Source organism: Takifugu flavidus, chromosome 2 (assembly GCF_003711565.1).
Source record: "Takifugu flavidus isolate HTHZ2018 chromosome 2, ASM371156v2, whole genome shotgun sequence".
Classification (NCBI taxonomy): Eukaryota; Metazoa; Chordata; class Actinopteri; order Tetraodontiformes; family Tetraodontidae; genus Takifugu; species Takifugu flavidus.
The window spans coordinates 8,654,976-8,677,016 of NC_079521.1; the positions used below are offsets into that span (position 1 = coordinate 8,654,976).

Genomic DNA, 22,041 nt, shown 5'->3' on the forward strand with positions numbered 1-22,041 from the left:
GCGCAGCTGCTGCTAATGTTGACGATCTATGACTTGTGTCTATTGTGTCAAACTCCATTTGGGGGCCAAGCTTTGAGTGACACCTCTGAGAGGGCTGAATGTGCTGCTGCAAGGGATTTATCACAAATAGAGCGCACATGTCAGTGGGTTCAAACGGTGGATAGAGACCTTTGGCAGCGGCGTGTTGTCTTCCACTAGTTAAGACACCATTGTCTCTTGGTATTACTTCTACAAAGAGGCTTTCTAGGGGGCAAAGGAGGGAAAAGGAACAGGTGACTCAAGTCCTAAATATGATTAATGTGGATTAATCTCAACAGAGAGATTACAGTTGTTTCTGTCCAATCACGACCCATCAGACCCCTGGGGGAACTCAACAGATGAGTAAAGAGCACATGCAAGTAATTAAAGGTTCACTGTGTCATACAAGTATGGGGGTCCAATGCCTTTTATTGTATAGGTTAACAGCAGCATTCAGCCAGCTCTAACCTGAACAGCAAAGACACGCCACTACTGGCTTAATATGTCCATACACATTTGCTCCAGTCCAAATGTCCTCATGACTGACAAGTAAGAGATGATTGAGTTTGGCAGGTCACGGAGCCATCATTTAACTCTATGCTGTTTTAAGTAATAGGAAATTACTTGATCACTAACTCTTAATGGCTGTCAGACAGATCCTAAGGTTTGCTGTCACGAGGCACTGACACAGAGATACAATTATGAATCATCTGCATAAGCATGAAAAATATTCCCCAGCACAAAAGTTGGCCCTGAGGTGACACGCACAATTACAGAAAAAAAAGCATTGCTCCCATGAAACACAGAACACATATTGTAGTAAAACAGAAAATAAATTAAAAAATACACACATTGAGTTATTTCAGAATTAGGAGCAACCACTGGATCACCTGACCTAAGATACCAAAATAAGAAGCCGGTTATACAGCCTACCATTAGATCGGACACAACCCAGCCCTTACTACATCCAGTAACAGAACATTGCCAGAAGTTATAAGATCATAGAAATGCACAAGATTTTTTTGAATTTCAGACTAAAAGTTGATCTGGTATCTGATAAATAAAAGATAGTCGTAGTTCTTTTAAAACCAAGAATATATTAGGTTGATCCTCTTGTCATACAACCTTTCACACAGCGGCCAGAGATATGTGCTCAGACTCAATAAAGCCTTTTCTTTTCCAAATGAGCACTGAGGAAAATCCCTCCTACTTCAAAGTAAGTAAAAAATATTACAGTCTGACAGGTATCAATGCTGGATTGGTATAGGAACCGTACAAAGTGGCAACCTCAATTTATGCTTGTTCACAATCAAATTAGATTAGAGCTCCCCTCTTCCCTCTTTCTCTCCTAATCCTCCTCCTCTCCTCTCCTCTCCTCCTCTCCTCTCTCCTCTCTCTCTCCTCTCCTCTCCTCTCCTCTCCTCTCCTCTCTCTCCTCTCCTCTCCTCTCCTCTCCTACCTCTCCTCTCTCTCTACCCAGCCGGCCATCAGCAGGAGGGTCCCCCTACATGAGCCTGGTCCTGCTCAAGGTTTCTTCCTGTTAAAGGGGAGTTTTTCCTTGCCACTGTTGCTTCTCTGGGGTCAGGCCCTGGGATTCTGGAAAGCGCCTTGAAACAATTTTGATTGTATAAGACGCTATATAAATAAAGATTGATTTGATTTTTTAATGACATACAAAGCAAAAGACCTGTGTGTGAATAACTGCATTAGACTGATGTATGTGAGTCAAGGTCAGAGGTCAGTGAGGAAATAATGACCTAAAAAAGGAGGAAATATCAAGATTTTTTTGCCATGTTAGCACGGCCTCGTATATAATGGAGATTTTATTGATTTGGAATGGGAGGGTAACAAGGTCATAGGTGATGGGCCAAAGGTGACACTAGCTGTAAAGGACCTCTGACCTGACTGATGATTATAGTCTGATTATATGCTTATGTCTTATGATGACCTAAATGATGCAGACATAATGAGGACACGGACAAAAAAATCCACCTGGCTTTGACATATTCATATTTTCTCTTATTTAATTGGAAAATCCAGCAGACATGGCTGTTATTCCCTGCAATCTCTGTAATCATCACTTTTTATTTATATTCTTATATCTAATTTTTGTTATTCTTCTATCCTGCTTTCTAAGTGGGGAGGGCAGGCGTGTTTCAACAAAAGAATCATGATATCAAACGCAGCTGACCTGTGATGCTGATTTTTGCAGACCACTTGGAGGTCCCGTCGAGCACAGCCTGCTTGGCTGTCTTCAGGTGACTGTTGAAGTCCTCTTTGGAGACATGAAACATCTCCTGGATCACCTCGAACACTTCTGGGCTGTTCTTCTCCCGTATTTTCATGCGTTCCTTCATAGCCATGATGATATTCTGGGTCTTGTCTTCTGCCCCGTGCTTGGAGCTCTTCTCCACGGCCCCTGAAGCAAAGAGAGAGTCTCAAGCGTGAATGGTTACACATTTACCGACGATAGGTCTTATAATCCAAAATTAAGTTAGGATGCATGTGTGTTGGCTCAAGCAAGTGTCGTTAAGACCAAAAAGAAATCTCTGAATCCCATTTTGAAGCTTTAAATTTTGTTATACTCTTCATAAAACCATTTTTAAACATTGGGTTTTGCAACACAGGGGGTGTAGCTAATCAAGTTAGGGTGCATGGGGATTACTGTGCAGATCATCCCGAAGCCTACGTGATACATTGTTCTTATTAGCATAGGCTGTAACAACAGCAGCGTGCCTGATTGAAAAATCCGAGTGGAGGCTGTAATGAGTGGTAGTGACTGGGTGAACTGTGTAAATGCACCATGTCACTTGCAGCAATGAGTGTCAGGGGATATGCAAAATCTATTAGACAAATCCCTATAACAGCACTCACGTGTACCCTTAAAGCGTGTATGGGTGTGTTTGTGTGCTAGTTTACATTATCAGCAAAAGAGCAGCGAAATGTTCCTGACATGTTTTAGATTTAACTCATTTTGTTCATATTTTCTCAGATATTTTATGCGCAGCTGTGCTAAATGACACAAACAAGGTCTGTGATGCTAACAGAACAAGACCATTTCGGGTGTGTTGTGCTATTTTTTTGAGGTATTCTGCTGAAGAAATGAACGCCACTACATAAAATGTTTACTGCAAATTCAAAATCAAATTAAGCCCATCATTCAATCATGATTCTTTGTTTTCTTACTTTGTAAACAGTCTGCATTGAGGAGGTCCTGGCACTTCTCGTGGCATTTGACGCCACACTCTGAGCAGCGCATGCCCTGGCGTGCGATGCCCCATAGCAGCCCCTCGCACTCATGGCAGTAGGTCGGCGCAGTCGCCGTCCACACCTCAAAGTTATGGGGTGTCGTGGATGAAATAGGGTAAATCAAGGCCTGCAGAGTCTTCTTGAAGACGTGTAATTTCTGAAAATAATTAAAGTTGGAAGTGAAAACAGTGCAAATTAAGACAATACATTTTAATCATCTTGTAAAATATCCATTCTGTCAACTAAAGGACATCTATTGCTGCCATATTTAATTAAGCAATCACAGAGATTATTCTCTGAGATCCTTCGAAGAGTGTCGCTCAAACTTTTCTTAAAGGTCAGCAGTGAGAGGACATCAACCTAACATCTCATTCATTAACTTTGAATCATCAGCATCTTTAGCCAAGGGGCTTTGTTTAAATTGAGTGGTTTACTGTCAGAAAGCTTATCCAGACCAAATGCTAAACCCCCACTTGAGGCCTGCCTGGACTGATTACTGTGCAAGTGAAGACTCTTCAGATTGAACCCTTTACTGCAACAGTCCTGCTATTCAGGAAGCCTGGGAATGGGCCTTTTCATGGAGGCAGAATCAATGAATGCTGTAAATAAGGTTTCTAAAAGAGAGCTTTATCCCAATTGAGAGAGAGCTTGAAAGAAGGTAGGATGACAAAGAGAGAGAGCGAGAGAGAGACGTATGGCACTTTCGTAAATCTTGAAGTGGTGCTCCCGCGGTACAGTAGATCCAGTAGATGTCGCAAAGTTCTATTGCAAATAGTGATAGATGTGTGCATGGACTACAAATACACACATGCGGAAGTTCCTTGAGGCCTGCTGACCCCTAGACCTTTAATGAAACACAGAGGGAGATAAAGAGATTTTGCTTTTAATCTTGGGAGACGGTGGTGCAGCAGATGTTGAGTTGATCCACCATTTACACATGATTCAGACCAGGGTCATCCCCCACCCCCACCCACCCCTGTCTGCTCCACACCAAATTTAATACTGGGCTTTCTAATACTGGATGGTCAGCAGGAAATGAGGGGTCTTGGGAAATCTCTGAGGCTTCTCAATCCTTGTGTTTGCTTCCTCTGGGGAGTGAACTTGGCTGGTAAACACACCCATTAGACACTCTTTTTCTATCCTCTCTAAATCCTGCCACTGCAGCATGTGTAATATGAGCATTGTGCTTCTTTTTTTTATTGTATTTTACAACCTTGGTGTTCCTGTCACAATCTGCCATCAGCCAGACATTCACACACGCGCTGCGCGTGGGTCCGTTGTGTTACACTGCGAGCTAACACTGCTACTTCGGTGTGAGACGGTGCTCGGAGCCATCGACAGCTTCAGACTTGCAACATGAAAGAGCAATATGATAATAGAGGAGAGCCGCATCTCCCCACCACCCCGGTTTCACCACCTGTTGTCAGGGCCAGATCTCATATGGTACCTATGGCACCATCTCAGGTCTAGCCAAGAAGATGTGTGCTGTGCTGTCAGATGGGATTGTCTGAACTTCCAGAGACGACTTGGGCTGTTGACAAACAGCCTGATGACATGTGAACCGACTTCCAGCAACATATCACATTTTCTTTTCCAGACACTCCTTGACCCATGTCACATCAGGGCCCTACTCTTCCTTTGTCCCTGTTGTGGTCCTGACAGGTGAGTTCATGTTGACGGTGGCTGTTAAAATGTTCCCTGCTCGGCTCACATGCAGTTTAGAAGCAGGGGCTGTTAGCTGCCCACCCAGAATGCTTTCTTTCTGCTCTAAATAGCAGATGGAAGCGAAGAGAGAGAGCATTAGGAGACTTCCATACGTCAGCAGTGACACACAAAGCATCCTAATCAAATGATAACTCATTACTTTGAAAAGAGACACAGAATCTGAACCCAATGCAACAGCCATTGCTTCACCCATTGATCCCATGGCTTTGTCCTGTTCACTAGCATATGGTCATTTCCTGTGTGCTCCGGCACGGCAGATCAAACTCTGACATCTGCTTGTTCCACTTAACCAAGACCACACAATCTGCAGCTTTACGAGGATCTGGGATCTTCTACGTCATAACGCTACTGTAAACTCACTTGCACGCCTTTCAGTCAATATTTCTCCTCCACATCTTTCTTTCCATGCCAGCACAAATCTCTTGAGGAACCACCTCCTGACCACCAACAAGCCCAAATATATGACCTCATCCTTTCATCTGGGACAAGAGTTGTTCATCCCTAAAGCCCCTTTAGCCAGCACTGCTATTAGTAAGCAATCAACGCTAGCGGTCACTTTGGGGCATGAGGGAACACAAGGGAAACACATGATTTGGATGGAGTTGCAACAAAAATGAAATCCTACGTTTAAGAAGGGTTTTCTTGCATGATGTCATTTTATTTCAATCTTCTGGAAGATGCATTGTGCTACGCAGCTGCAGAGGAAACTATATGCTTCTTTTCTTTCCTTCTTTTTTTGCATCCTATAACTCACTCTTCCCTCTGGGAGGGGAAGGATGGTAATCAATTAATGCAGAGAGAGCTTTAGAGGTCAACACAAAGGGGTCTAACGCCATCGACTAAGACGTCCTGGCCTTTCTCCGCAGCGCCTCGATCCACCGTGCACGTTATTAATCGTGAGGCATTTATTTCTGAACTCTGCCAAATGATCCGACAGAATGAGCACAGCAGAAATACCGAGTGGCCACCGAGACTACTTTAATAAACCGCCATATATATTCGGGGAGGACAGAGTACATATGCTGGAGAAATGAGGCCAGAATTCAATAAAAGCTGTTTCTTTTTTCTTCTGTATCTTTGGTCCCCAAATGAAATCTAAGATCCTGAATTACTTTGACAGAGTTATCAAATTCTGGGGTTGGGCAATAAGAACATGGATCCAGACCTTCATTCAGAAGTAGACCAATATCTCTTAGCTCTCTTTCTCTATGATAAATGAATAATGATGGATGTAGAAATGAAGGGCATGTTAACACTTACCAGGTCCTCATTATTCAGCGTTGATCGGTTCACCAGAGCAAATGAGATGCCTGCCTTTCGAGCAGTGAGGGTCTGAGAAGAAGAGAAGAAAGGTTGGATATCCACAGTGTCGCCTGCAGCTTTACCTTGTCAAACTTGTTTTGATTTGATTTGAACAGGTAAAAATATTTTAAAATTGTCTCTAATTGACATGCCTGAGAATAATTTATCATTAATCCTTTGCTCTGAAGTAGATAAGGGAATAAAACACAAAGTAAGCTCACCAAAGCCTGAGATTTCCAAGAGCACATGAAAAGAGAGAAAGAAAACGAGCAATTGGGTTAGAAAAAAGCGAGACAGGTGGAGGCTGAAGCCTAAACAGCAGAGGTACAGAGTTTATTATCCATTCCGAGCGCATAGCTATCTCAACTGCCATGCAGGACTGCTGGTCAGCTACAAACTTTCCACTGTTCATTGAGCGAGATTACAGGGGCACAGCGTTGCCGTGATTTGATTCTGTGATTCTTTTATTTATTTATTTATTTATTTTTGTTAACCACTCATGCATTACAAATGACTAAACTGCAGTCATGCTTGGCATTTTAATTCACTCCTCTGTTGGATGAAGCCTTGATCATATTTTCTGCTGTCTGCTCTGCACATTCATTTGACACAAACAGAGAAACACACACGCGCACACACGTATGGGTGAAGCCAGCTGCACTACACAACACCGTGACTCTCTCTCACACACACTCGCACATCACCACATCTGCTCCGACATTTACAGATGAGTTCAACAGTGCGCACCCACGCCATAATACACACAGAGAGATGTATACATATCCATACGCGCGCACACACACAAATCAGCTGCTGCTTTTATATCCAACAAATTTGGGTGACCAGAGATTGATTAACAAGTCCTCCGTAATGGAGGAAGTTACGGAACAGAGGAATGCAGACATGGACAGCCGACAATATTGGATCAGTCTTTACCACGACCCTCTTGTCTTTGCAGCCCAGCTATGGTAAAGATCCATGGAAGCCATGGAAAATGTAGGAGGAAACGTGACCTCTACATGAACCAAAGTGTTGATGTAAGTTTATCAACATGCACCAGCGCTGCTGAGGATGCTGTGGGCAATACAATATGACCCTGCGTGTCCAGATGTGATCTATACAGCTTTGTGAATTCATTCGAGGTTTTTGTAGTTTGTTTGTTTGTTTTTACATGCATCCCACCATAATATGGGGGGTAACTTCGTTGTCCGCTTAAATCAGACTCTTTTGCTGCCCTGAAGCAATCACACAGCAAATGGGGGACACTGACAAAGGAGAGGCATGGGACAAATTCGACTGCTTAATACTGACTTCATCCCATGTGTAAAAGGCTTGCTCAGTGTCACTTTTACATGATTTAAAAGCCTCGTACTGTTAAATCAGAAGTCAATGAAGTCTTACAGACATATTTTTGGGTTGAGTTGTCAAATTTTCAAGTTGTGAATAAGTTTCTTTATTTATTGGTTCGTTTGTATGTTTATTTTTAAACGCCTGCTGAGCAAAGAAAGGAAGTCAAAGGCCTAGCATGGGCATAGGCTGAAATCTGACAACTCACGGAAAAATATCACATGTAGCTGTCATGGGTCTATGTAGGAATGGCAGATATACACGCAAAACCCAAAGAAAATAGATAAAATAAATGGCAACCCATACTTACCAAAGCATTGTTGATTATTAATTTAATGAGAGATATGGACAAATACAGCATCAACTCATGTTGTTCACTGTGATATATACATTCATTAGCATCTATGTCGCTATATACTCATACCATTTCACAAGAAAGTCACTTAACCAAGGTTTAGAGAGCTTCATTTTAGTTTTTTTAGTTTTTTTTTAGTACATAAAGATGAGAGACAAACATTCACAGGACAGACTGTGCAACATACAACAGGCAAACCGTTGTAAACAGCCGTGAGTACTATTTGCATCCCAACAGTCTATCGTCTCTAACTGAGACTGAGCATGTGGTGGAGCTGCAGTCAACTGAACTGCAACAGACCTCTCTGCAGGATGTGTTACCACACATTATGCTGCATTAAAAAACTCGGAAGCATCATTCTGGCACACTGGTTCATGGCCAGGGACTCACATATGGCTAATTTTCCATTGACTATCCCCATGATTGACAATAAGTAGGTTTATGACAAGTGCTTTTGCCACCATTGAGCTTTTGTGCTGCTTGTTTTTGGCATGAAAAGTTTATTATTTTTCCTTATTTTGTCATCCCACAGAAAGTGGGTAAAGCAAAGTAATCCATAGATGCATTATGTTGGGAGGCGCTCATTATTGTGGAAGTAAACAGTCTTAATTTAGGACAAAGGCTTCCGATAAAAATGACCACTGTCCTCAGCTGGGAGCTGTAATCACACAGAGCAGGATTCCACCGGCGTGGCATAACATGTGGTCATTCAGACACATCTCACATAAATCAAACGTAACCTTGTTGAAGAAGATGACTCACCAGGTCCCGGACAAGAGGCACTGTCCTCTTACGGCGTAAATCTGGCATGCTGTCAATGCCGTAAAGAATACTGCCAGTGCTGGAGAAGCAGACAGATTTAAAGTGTATTAATATCGTAATAATGGCATACTGGGGGAGACATTAAGATTGTTTGGGGAGGGGGGGGGGGGGGGGGGGTGCCACATGATTTACTCTCCAGGGATGCATCATGGATCATGCTTCCTGCCTAACCTGTCTTAGCCTGTCCTCCATCTTCTCTTCGAATGAGGCCAATCCAAATGTTTTTCCTTTCTATGCCGTGCTGCTGCTGCGGTTCCAAATGAAACCTCCAACTGGATGCAGCTTTTACAGCGGGTTCCTGTCTGTCGTCTCTGCAATACCTCACACTTCTTTTGCTCCCTCAACCCCCCAAACCCAGCAGCACTCTCGTTGTTTTATCTCTCTTTTCACTTTTCCCCATGGGGCTCTTGGCGGCATCACCTTAGCTGTCACTCAAAGCTTCTTAAATAACCTCGACATGACATCTGGCCTCCAGTACCACCACACAGATAACACTCCTCAAGCTTCAACGGCGACCCCTGGGCTACATCACGGTATAACCTTATAGACGCAGTGTGGTGAACTTCAGTGGCCCTCTCTTCTATTAGGCCCCTGGCTCTCACCGTCTTGACCCCCTGCACAGCTGGCTACATAAGCTATGCTGGTGTAATAAAGGCTAAATAGGATTTTACATTTTCTCCATGACTAAAGAGTAGAACTGTTAAGCTCCCCCTATTTAGCATTTACACTTCAACTGTGACTCGATGTTTACACTGGTTCATACATGCATCCGTGCATCTGCTTGAGAAGAGAGCAGCCACTCACCCTCCAGTCTGCAATCCGAGCAATTTGGGATCCAAAATACTGCGAGGCTGCAGAGACAGGAAACACAGATATGAAGCAGGAGAATCCTAGGTAGCAGTGTCTAATCGCAATCAAACCAAAAGTTCTTTAAATCCAACACATTCAGAGGTCAGTTTAGGATAAGATAAATGATAAGAGAGAAGGAAAGGAGCGCCTCAGGCAAAATACGAGATTATTCCACATCAATGTATTTTGTGGGCTCAAGACTGAGAGTTTTGCCGTTCTTGGTGCTTGGGGCCAGATTCGTCTATTGTGTAACGCTCCCTCCTCGCTGACCAAAACACTCAGTCTGAAACACAAATCATTCTCGGGAAAAGGATTGTAATAAAAGGGCAGGCATCACAGAGTGACAGTAAAATGGCTCTGAGGCACATGCTGGATTCACACCTATGGAGAGGACTTCAGTTTAGGAAAACAGGAACTCTGGTCAGAGTTGTTTTCAAATTCAGAGGTGTGACAAGCTCAACGAAGCCTCACACGATCAAACACAAGACAAATGTGTGGAAAACACATGCACGTGCAAGAGAATCACAAATGCACATGGCTGCTGGTAAAAATGAGCAAAAACCTGTGTGTCCAAAGCACTGCTGTCTGAAAGGAGAAAATAAAAAGGAAGGCAAAGCATTAGCAAAGAAAAGCTTTTTTTGTAAAGACAAACACATTTTTTGAACGTTCATCTTCTATCACAGCCGGTGACACTTTTATTCAGAACCTGAGAGAGTCACCTCACGCCTCAGGGGGAGGCTTTGTGAGCACAAGTGAGGGGGATCAATTCGAGGCTGATCTAGGAATTTCATTTTGTCCAATATTTTTCACCAGTGTGCCTTGAATTAGCTACAATAGCAATGATGGCTTTGATCGATAGCGTTACATGATTTAGCAGATATGAAGACATGGCACATTAGGCAGCCACAGGCAGTTGACATTATAATGCTGTTTTAGAAAACTGTAAGAGGACAAACCCCTAAAATCCGCACATTCAGACGTGTAATTACTGTGCTATTGATTCGTGAGTGATAAATGGCTGCATAATCGTAATCTTATCTGCTACAAACAGAAATCCGCTGTTTACCAGAGAAAAATCAAACTGCGCATCGATTAAAATGACATGATACACGGTCGTACATGTCTGCTGATATGCATTACTAATATAGCACAATAGGATTTTTAAAAATGAGCTTCTTCTGGAATTCTGCTGCTCATTAACTGGTTTAATTCTACTCAGTTACTCTAAACTCCACAGCAGTGTAAAAAAGATTATAATGGAAAATTTAAAATATCAATATACAGTAGCAAAATCTGTATTTGTTGTATGCGCCTACCAAGAATGTAACACAAGTGTTCTCATAATCCTTATTTAGGTAATAACGTTAAAAAATATTAATCATGTATCATGTCAGTGCCAAAAACATTGAAAATTTTCCTTAGACTTATTTTTGTTTATGTGTTCATTAAATGTATGTAATGTCAGCTGCAACGGCATAGCATTCAATGAGGATCTAAGCTGCTTGTGGGTACCATGGCGATGAGCTAAGCTACTTTCAGCATGGCTGCACAAGCTAGAGCCATTTCCTGTACAAGCAAGATTGCAGGGACATAAGACAAAAGTCAGAACACCAGGACAGGCCGAAAGGTTGCTGATATAAACCTCATTTCAAGGGAGCTTTAAAACTGTGGAGTGAATTTGATTGGAGGGAAACCCTGCCATGTCGCAGGAGCACTAAGTCCTACTTTTCAGTGGCATTCAAGATAACGCACCAGGCACGTATGAGGCCTCACCAGAGAAAGAAGGCTGCATTTGGCTGATACAATCAGGACTAACGCAGTGTCCAGCACAGTCCACAACCCACAATCATGCTATAAACTCCCACAGATGTAATAAAAGCCCTCATCAATTCTGTCTTCATTCTAAAATCAGAAGCAGCATGTGAGAGCAACCCTGGCATTTAGGGCGGCTTCAAGTGGCACCAACCAATCAACAGGGTGAGGTATTTTTGCATTTGCATTTCATTTACAAAGCACATTAGAGACACACTGTACTGGACCTAGATGCATTCTAATCAGAACTTAAGAGTGTTGGTGTCAAGCCATGCATCACGTCTTATTCTGCATAGCAGCTGAGCCAGTGGTGCAAGGGACTCGGCGGAGTGTGTGTGGTGGAAAATGTATCCAAGCTGTCAATCACGTTAGAAATACCTCTTAGAATATGCTGCCACTCTGCCGTGCCCATTCTAACATGGGCAGGGCTGTGAAAAGCAAAATCTCAGGCCAAATGGTGACTGATGACATCCATTTGTACACCGGTAATATTATTTTTCTCTAACCAATAACAGCACGGGATCATTTATACAAAATCATCAACAGTGATAATAGACTTTGAGGTGTTTATCATCACACCGTTGGTAATAGTAAGAATCTACATATTTGAAGAACATATTGAAGTTCAGCTTGAGGATGTTTGACTTTCACTCTGCCTTTCAGCGTCGGCTAACTGCTCAACAGAGTCCCCTTTAAAATTGCATTGAAGGATTCAATATTTAAAGACAGTGCAAATTAACAGCAAAGCAGTTTTACACTGTCTGGATGAGCTGGGTGTCCAGGCAGTTGAAAATGGCACATCATTCAGTGCCAAGACAGGCATTATAGTTTGACCTTCATGTAGCAAGCAAGACAGAAATCAGACACTACTGCCGAGACACCAGCAACCGTGCTATTAACATCCAAACATGGGTTTATTAGAGGGCAGTCTTTATCTGACCTCAGCCAGTCTGGGTCCACTAAAGACTACAAAATAACACCCACGCGGTACTGAGGTACCTATAAACATTGTTACTGTTACTGTTCTAAGCCTGTTAGAATGAATAAAGCACAGTTAATGCGACTCTAACCTTGACCCTGACCCTAACCCTGGGGGGGACTGTGCACGGAGACCAAAGTGGCTTTCACACTGGCATAGTCCGTTGTGAAAGTGCCCTAATTAGCGTATACAGCCAAAAACCACAAGTGATGGATGGGCTGGTAGTGTTGCTGCCAAATGAAAATAAGATAAGAAGATAAAAAAAGACTTAGATGTGAAACGTGCACCCAGTTTTATGTTTATAACAGAGACTCTAAATAAATTTGTAATTTGATCATCACAGTTTAATAACATTTGCCCTTAATGGAAGGAAGGGAAGGATGAGCCTCACTTAAAATTATCACATCCAAAATCAGGGCGTGTGAGCAGAGACACATGGTAAACACTGTCAGTACAAAATACCATTTTAATGCATTTTATGTCTCTAGGTATATTTCAGATGTAATATGCATTTTACATATTTGGATTTTTCTTTCACTGATAGGATTTAATCTGTACGAAAGCATATTCACGTATCCATCTTTATTTATTTTGCTTTTTTGTTGTTATGATCCATCTGAATGAAGGCATTCACAAGTTGTTGACATGATATCAGCTTTAGGATAAAAAACAAAAATTATGACATGTTGCGAAATCCCTCTTGGCTTCAGCTCGGAGGGAATTTAGTGCATGAGCAGTTTGGATGCCGCCTGTGCCACGCGTGAGTCAAAAATACCACATGACCACTTTCAACATGACAAGCCATCTCTTCTATATGTTTGTGTGTGAGCAATACTAGACCTCAGTGCAGCTCCTCTCAATTTTCCCACAGGGTTGTCTAATCAACCCTGCTCAAAAACAGAACAGTCATAGGATAAGCTAGGAATAGAGACCTGGGAAAATGGTTCCTTTGCCTTCCTCTAACTAGAAATCCTGTTCTTATTCTTTACATTTAAATGTTACACATAAAGGCAGTACTTTGGCCTAATTATTCTAATATAACTTAAGGGGAAATATTGGCCCTACAGGCATGGTCATAATGAGGATACTCTGATAACATTGAAATCAAAGAGTGTTTCCGTCTCACTCAATGTTCCTCCATGAAGCTCTGTTTCTATCAGTCAGTCACTGGTATTGGATTGGCTCATGTACAATACCAACAGAGACCCTTCATTCCCATTATCTGATTTTTTTTTATTTTCTTACTCAGTGAAGAAATGGTCCACTAAGCACAAAGAGGGTCTACCTCCTTTGCTCCCCCAGGAGCAAGCAGCAAACTTCACGAGCAGCAGACCTCTATAAATATTCCAAGCAAGGCTGACCTGGTTACTGAGCGCCCTTGGGAGTGTGAATTAGCATCTGAATACAGCCACTGCTCTAGCCAGTTGAAGACAAGCCTGGCAGGAGTGGCAGCACTGCTGAGACTCCCTTCGCAGTTTCAACACATACCAGCTAGCATTCTTCAGAACGTGAGCCTGATGAGCACACAGTATGCACAAGAGATGAAGGCACAAAGCTCATTTCTAAGTGAGGGTGGAATGATGCCTGCTTTCATTTGTATGTATGAGTCCAATTCTCTTGCATCTAGGTTTTTCTAAAGCTATACATTTTTGATGTATAAAATACTGCAAAAGAGTCTCAAATGCTACATGAACTGAAGCACATTGGAACACGTGATTATACAGCTAAAGCATGTCTTTTTGCGTGCCATGTAGAAAACTTACAGCATTCTCTAATTTGTGTGCAATGTGTACTATTAAACCACATGACAGAAATGTGCTTTTAATTTCAGGCTTTACATTTAATTTGTGATTACTGTGATTGTACATGGATTGAATAATTTGTAGCTCTTCTCCAGGAGCAAAAAAAAAAAAAAAAAAAAACAGTGCAAAAAACAACAACAAAACAAGCCAGCCAGTTGAACTACTGGGTTTATTTTGAGGAGATGAGTTGTGGCTCTTGAAAACACTACCCACACTACAGTCAATATTTAGGTGTTGAGTGCATTCCCTCAACAACACCATCTACTTCCCACAGTACCTGAATCCCAATGTGAGCACTGCAGAGCAACACAGTGTGTGTGAGTCAATAGATTTTTCATTATCACGAAGAGTGGAAATTCGCTGGTCAAAGAGTGCAATTACTTCTATTAATCATCCTACACTCTTCACATGTGCATTGTAAGGGCCATTTTGTGTGTATATACTGTATGTCTATGGGAGTGTGCATAGTACACTAGTTGATTAAACAGAGGGTAGATCAGAATTTTGAGTCATCATTGAGCCTTCTGTGTATACAGGTAGGAACCTATGTAAGGCCAGGTTTTGCTTGACGGAAATGTCTTCATTTTGTTTTCAGCAAATGAAGACAATATGATAGCAGATGGAAAACAGGACCCTCTTAAATCTTGTTCTCTGCATTGCCCTTTACCATAGACCAAACAACAGTTTTATATTGTGGATTGTGCCTTGTTACAAAAACACAATTGTGATATAACAATACAGGTAATTTAAGCAGGTTTACAATTTTTGAGCAACTACCACTCATCCTGTCTTGTGCATTGGCATATGGCAGTTCAAGATTTATGTCATGTGATTAGCGCAATAGTATTTTTCATGTATAATGACAGCAAAAAAGTCGTACCTCCAGCCAGGATCTGTTGCTCAAGTTCAGCCATTTGCTTCCTGTAGGCACGTAAGGCTGCTTCCTTGAATGTGGGTCTAACACGTTTTTTCGGCGGGGCCTCTGTGGGCTTCTCCTCTGGAACATTTTTGTTTTCGTCCTCCTGCCCCTGCTCCAATTTTTCAGCCACCCCAATGGACTCTTCTGTTATCTCCTCTACCCCCTCTAACTCCTCATCACCCTCCTCCATCTCCTCTGTCATGTCATTGTCATCTGGGTCCTCTACATCTACATACTCCACCATTGCATCATACTCAGCTGTGTCTTCAGCGACTTGAGTTTCATAGTCCTCACTGTATTCTCCATCATAATGTTCATCCAAACTGCAGTCATACTCCATAACATGTGGCTCTTTACTTGGTCCTTGGTCCTCTGTGACATCAGTATCTGGAAAATCCTGAGAATCTTCATTATCTTGAGAGGCCTCAATGTCATCAGAGACATCATAGTCCTGAGAAGTCTCACTTTCCTGTCCTTGCTCAATTGTCTCCTCTGTCTCATTAACATTAGTTCTGTTTTCCAAGTTTGCCAATACCTGCTCCATAACTTCAACATAGTGTGTCTCACTGTCCACTTGTTCACTGGCCTCTTCCTCATTGCCTCTTTTTTCTTCCTCTGCCTTGCAGAAGACAGGTTCTGCACCCACATCTGAGTCTGTAGTACAAAAGGTATTAGCATTAGAAGTTGAGAGGGTGCGGAAACGGCCCATGAATGAAGAGGAAGAATTGCTGGGCTCCTCTGGAGGAGGTGCTGGAGTTCCCTGACCACCAGACTTCCAGACGACTTCCAAAGCAGATTTAGCTCTTTGTAGTGTAGAACCAAAGCCAAAACCAAAAGACTTCTCACTGAGATCTATGCTGAGTCTACTGCTCCAGGATTTAGGAACTTCCTCAACCTTCTCAGTTCGAATCTCACTCTGACTACGGTACATAGATGAGGATTTATTCTGTGTCTGAATAAAACTGTGATTCACATCCAGTTCAGGGAATTTTTCTTTTGCTACTGTTTTAGCTTCTTTAGGGACCTCTTTGGGTGGCACTTTATTTGCCTCTTTAACGGCATTAGTGGGAGGAGCTTTAGGGGTCTCTTTTTGAGTTACCTTTGGACCAGTCTTTGAAGCTTCTTTAGGTAGGGTCTGTGAAGTTTCACTAGAGGCTGCTTTACTGGTTTCTTTTGCTAATGTTTTAGGTACATCTTTAGGTACTGATTTAGGTGCATCTTTTGGAGCCACTTTTGCAGCCTCTTTGGTAACCTCTTTAGGAGCAGATTTTGTACTTTCTTGAGATAGAGCTTGTGGAGGCTCTTTAGCAAAGACTTTAGAAGAATCTTTTGGGGACTCTTTAGGGGTGGACACAGGACTTTCAAATGGTGTTACCTTAGGGCTCTCTCGAGGTGACTCTTTTGGACTTTCTTTAGAGGTTATTGTTGAACTATCTTTTTGAGTCACTTTGGGAGTAATTTTCACTGATTCATTTGAAGTTGCCTTACTTGTAGCTTTAGTCACTTCTTTTACTGCAGGCTTTGTTACATCTTTGGATACACGTTTAGGAATGTCTTTTGGGACAGCCTGAGAGGATTCTTTAGCTGCTGACTTCTGAATATCTTTTGGTGCCACTTTAGGGGCAGTTTTTGATGAAATGTTACTCGACACATTTGGGCTGTCCTTTGGCAATGTTTTAGTGGTTTCCTCTTTATGGGCCAGTTTAGTTTGTTTATGTGTAACTTTAGATGTTGTTTTAGCTACAACTTTAGAAGTATCTTTTGCTGCCTTGCTACTTTCTTTAGTGGTAACTTTACATCCCTCTTTAGATTGCCGAGTAGATGTCTTTGGGAACTCACGTTCTGTGATTGGTGGAATAATGTGGGTTGTTATAGCTGGTAGGGGAGATTCTCTGTCAAGCATCATGAATTCCTCATCTCCTTCAAACTGTAAATCAACCTCCTGACATTTTGTGATGTTTTCTGGAAATCCTGGAATAGTCGATGGGTCAAAAGGACTGCTGACCTCTATGGATGCTTCCAAGCCTGAATCAGCACCCTGCTCTAGATGATGCCAGTCTTTCCATGGTGATATGTCACCTTGCAAGGAAAGCTGGGAGCCACTGTAGTGGCTTCTGTCCGCAGACATGCAGACAAGCCCATTGCTGACTCCGCTGTCAATTGTTTCAGTTGTTTCAACCTCGTTGTGTTCATAGGCATGATTACTATGATCGAGGGGGTGACTAGGGTTTGCATACCAAGAGGAACCCATGTCTTCTTGTTTTCTCTGCCAAAGCTCCTGATCTGAGGATGACAGTAATGAGCAGCCATTAGCCCGTGTAAAGTACGGGCTCTCTGAAAAGTCTTCTGAATATGATTGGCAAAGTTTTGAGCAATCAGATTCAGAACGGCTAAGTTTAGGGGTGGAATAGTCACTCTGGGAAAGCCACCCAGAAGTTATATCAGTGTAATAGGATTTTCCTTGCTTTTCTGGATCATAATAAGAATCATCTGCATAGTGAACTCCACCCGAGTAGCTGGCATCCTCTCCAGACCGGCGCTCATGGGATCGTCTCTTCTCAGATTTGCTCTTTTGAACAGGTTTTGATACCACCATTCCATATTTATTCCTGCTTAATTCATCTAATTCTTTATCACTGTCCATAGAGTCCCAGTCATCACTCTCCATTGTTTTGTCCTTTCCTGAAATCTTTATATCCATGCTTTCATAAGTCTGAGATGAAGACATAGTTTTATCTTTTCTCTCTTTTCCATCATGAGTTAAGCTATCAGTTAAGACTGTAATGCCAGTCCCCTTTAATTTATAGCATTTTTTTAAGACGACATCTCTCTCTTGTGGCATAGCAAAAATAACAATGATAGGACGAGGTTTTGCATTAGAACATTCTCTCTGTTGGCCTAACCTATGAGCTAGCTCAATTTTAATTGTTTTATGGGCATCAATAAAACCCAGTTTTTCCTTTAGTATTTTATATATGAGGGTTTCTGTTTTCTCTGACCTCTCTTCAGGAACATTGAGGAATCTCAAGGTCGAGTTATTGGCCTGGTGGCTGATTTGTTTTATGTAGTCATGAATATCACGCGTTTCCCTTCTAGACTGGACAAATCCTGAGCGAAGCTGCTCAATTTCACTCTGAACGACCTCCACACTGCTAGAGATTTCATCAATTGAGCTTTTTAGAGCATTGACATGGCCACGAAGTTCAGACAGTTCTGTTTCTATCTGACTGATCCCCTGTAGCTCCTTAAAGATCATCTCCATCACATCCTGTGTCTGACTGATGCAGCCCGTGGAGGATGAGCCGGGCTCTAGCGTGGAGCTTTTTTGGTGCCGTCCGGCACGGTCCAAGGACTTGCTCCGGATGCCCAAAGTTTTCCTCCAGTTGCTCACCTCTGAGTCTGAGGAGACACATTCCTGACTTTTTTTCCATTTTCTTAATTTGCGCAGTGCACCCAACCGAAGTGTGTGTAGACTTGAACGCTCCACTCGTTCACCCTCGGAGCTGCCATCAGAAGGAGCCAAACTGATAAGGCTCTTCCTGTTTCGTCTTACTGGCATAGTGTAAGATTTATGCTCATCCAGTCTCCTCACGGGTTTCGTGTCACTCAAAGAGTCAGAGTAACTACTATCAATTGAAAGAACCTCAGGAAATATACTTTCATTATTATTATTCAGAAAAGGAGAGCTTTTCGGGAGTCCATTTGCAATAGCCACACGATAACTGAAAGTGGGAGACAGGGACGAGGAGTCTTTCTTTCCGTCTTCGTCTTCAAGCGATATGTTACGTGTCGAAGAGCATTTGGAAATCTTTTTAACTGTCGTCTTCAGTGTTGTTGAGAGAGTTAGATTTTGTGCTTGCAAATCAGTGGTCAATTTTGGTTCTTTATTTTCACTTCTCTCTTTCTTCTTTATTGGGGTTGCCAATTTCTTTGTAAACATTCCTTTGCAAATCTTATGTATGTATGATGATATAGTCTTTATAAGGGTTGAAACCATGGATGGCAAGCTGGACAACTGAGATTTTATCCTCTAACCAAGCACAAGCAATCTGTGAGCAACAGCAGCATCGGCTGAGAATAAACAAAAGTACAGTCTGTGCAGAGATGAAGGAATGTTTCAAAATCCAGTGCTCTTCATCTGGGAAAGGACCATCGCTCTGAAAGACAAACAAAATTGAGAATATTATTTGTAGATCCCCAGCTGTTAGAACACAAAGCGTATATATATGTGGTCTCCTCCGACTCAGAACAGTACGCTAGGACATAAAAGTGTTTTTTCACCCAGTTTACCCAGTAAACCCTTCACCAGTCAGTATAGCCAGCAAAACTACCTTTTTTAAAAATAAACTTTTTGGATCAGAATAATGCAGTACAGCATAACTGGGATGGCACAACTTGATCTGGTTTATTTTTCCATAGAGGGTGAACAATGATACTTCCATTGACTATTTACATAATGTGACACCCTAACAATGTAACAATATTGCTCACCAACAGAAACAATGGAGGAAAAAACCATGACAATGAAATGTGCAGCTGTGTAAAATTGTGCTAAGGGCATTCTGGACAGGGATAGTCTCTACACTCCAGCATATATACTTAAATCAAAATTGAAAGACCCCCTGTGCAGCTTCTACAGTTCAATACTGTCCTTTGTTGCGTCACTTGTAAAGAGGGTTTAAAAGCAGTGTTTTCAACCATGTTCTAACCATGATGTGAACATATTCATATTCTAATGAGTGTAAAAAGCTCCAAACCTGAATGACCCTCAATAAAGCACATATCCAACAGGCAAAAGAAAGGACAGAATATCCATCTTCAGGCACCTGATTCACATGTGAACATGTTCTATTTTCTGTGAGTTTTTTCTATACAGTAGACCTGGCAGACGAAAAGATGAATGTTTGTTGAGCAGCAATTTTGACAGCTGCTCCATATTATTTCTGGAGTTTTAAGCATGATGTGTCTACAGTCACATGACCACCTTAGACCATGCCCACTTCAAATGAGCTGTAAAACACAGCCACGCAATTAGCATTTTCTGTGGGACTCTGAAATAGGAAGAGCTATACGTGAACTTAAGGTTGAAAGCGTAGATGCATGTACAGCAGATTGACATATAATCTAACCGATACAGGGTCTGCCACAGGATTACAGGCCTTAATGCTTCGGTAAGTGATGCGCAATAACACCAGCCTTTATGGCTGAACAACCATCAAAGTAATCTGCATAATACAGAAATAAAATGTTCTCTAAATGGTGATGTCATCTTGAAAACAAAACGATTCATTACAGATTACAATAGAAGGGTTACAGAAAAGTGTAGTTGGTATATAGGATATAAGACTCATCTCGAAATCTGGCTGAAACCCAAGAGCATTTATTTTTTTATTTTTGCAGCTGTAAGGTCATGAGCCATAGCTGTCCCTCCAATAAGTAAATCGTGTCAGATAGTTTTGAAAACGTGTGCCGAAGTTGCCGCAACTGCTCTCTCTCTGACAGTTGTGGCCCTCGATTGAATATTTCAGATTCCCATCTGCACACAAATGCAAACGTTCGACAGCACATGCACAGTCATCTTGTGTTAATCAGCAAGCAGCTAAGGGTTAAGTGCCTTGCTCAGGGGTATCAGAAGTTATTATTATGCAACATGGAGATTGTAGCACTAGAGCAAGTTTCTTTGCTAATGATTCCATGATTGTTTGTTTTACACTGGAGTGTTATTTGGTAGAATTAAGTGCTATAAGCGACAGCAACACTCAACAGACCCAGTCACGTAGTTTTACGATGACGCTGCAGACAGATGGATTAAACAGACGGATACAAAACAACTAAAGTGTAAAGGCAGTGAAATATGGTGTTGCACTACTGTTTTTGCAGCAGTTTTCAAGGCGATTGCTGATACATGCCGATTGTATCAGTTATTTTTAACACTCATAAACTTTTGAAAAGTGCTCTCTAGGCCAAAATTTGTGTATTCTGGTCATTTCGGCTAATCCACTAGCAAAGGCTTTGTATGGAGATGCACATTTTTAAATTAAAAAGTGTATGCTACACAGTGTAATATCTGTGCTGTGAGTATAAAGGGAGGATGTTGCTGCTCCACTTCTTGAAATTGAGGCGTTAAAACTGGAAGATATCAGTAGTGATTTTCAGAGTTTACTGACTTCTTTACTGCCCAACTCACCCAACTCACTCATGGTAAATAAATAATTAATGTGATTCAGAAAATTCCAATACTATATGATGTTTTCTGGACAGCCTCTCTGCTCTACTTTTACTGTAACATTCTGAGTAATATTTAGGCCTCAGAACCATGACTTAATTCCCAGCACTGCAAATGTAATCCTGCAGTGCACAACATCTCACAGCCTGACACAAACACTGTAAGTGTGTTTATAAAGCCACAGGCTCCAACACACTGCCTTATTACTGCAGATATGTGGGCCATCCATGTAGCCCTCTATATTGGAAATTCACCAGTGAGGCAGCAAGGTTTTTTTTTCTTACACTCTAACTTCTGCTATGGAAGAATGATAGGCCAATCAACTCAATCTGCATTGTGCAAACTCTTTTATTGAGTTTGAAAGTGACATATGTCATCTTTACTATATATAAAATAAGAAAAAAATGCCAGATTTAAGCCTGCATGAGTCAAGGACTCATCAGTTAGCCTGAATAATTAAAAAAAGGCCGACATGAGCACGTTTTTTCTCTGCTATACTTGATAAGTATTAATAAGGGTTTCATCAAGAAGTGAAAAAGCAAGATGCTTAATTATAGCATAACATTAATCAACGGAGCCAGCGTGTATATAGACATGTCTACAGTTAAAATCACTCCATTTGACACAAGTGAATTC

At 41.8% G+C, this 22,041-nt stretch overlaps 1 protein-coding gene across 3 annotated transcripts in view; it reads right to left on the reverse strand.

Annotated features, from left to right (window-relative positions):
- The window catches only part of LOC130516990 (protein unc-13 homolog C), a 74,959-nt gene that overhangs the window by 49,411 nt on the left and 3,507 nt on the right, over positions 1–22,041 (reverse strand). Inside the window, exons 2-8 of one of the 3 annotated variants that reach the window (XM_057018498.1) lie at positions 15,141–19,336; positions 10,230–10,252; positions 9,623–9,669; positions 8,759–8,837; positions 6,253–6,306; positions 3,205–3,424; positions 2,210–2,437 (exon numbers count right to left, since the gene is read on the reverse strand). In XM_057018498.1, the coding sequence (XP_056874478.1) occupies positions 2,210–2,437; positions 3,205–3,424; positions 6,253–6,306; positions 8,759–8,837; positions 9,623–9,669; positions 10,230–10,252; positions 15,141–19,176 (4,687 nt within the window). In that variant the 5' untranslated portion in view covers positions 19,177–19,336. Of the gene's footprint in view, positions 1–2,209; positions 2,438–3,204; positions 3,425–6,252; positions 6,325–8,758; positions 8,838–9,622; positions 9,670–10,229; positions 10,253–15,140; positions 19,337–22,041 lie in introns of those variants that run through there. The other 2 variants (XM_057018489.1, XM_057018508.1) reach the window with 2 other exon arrangements.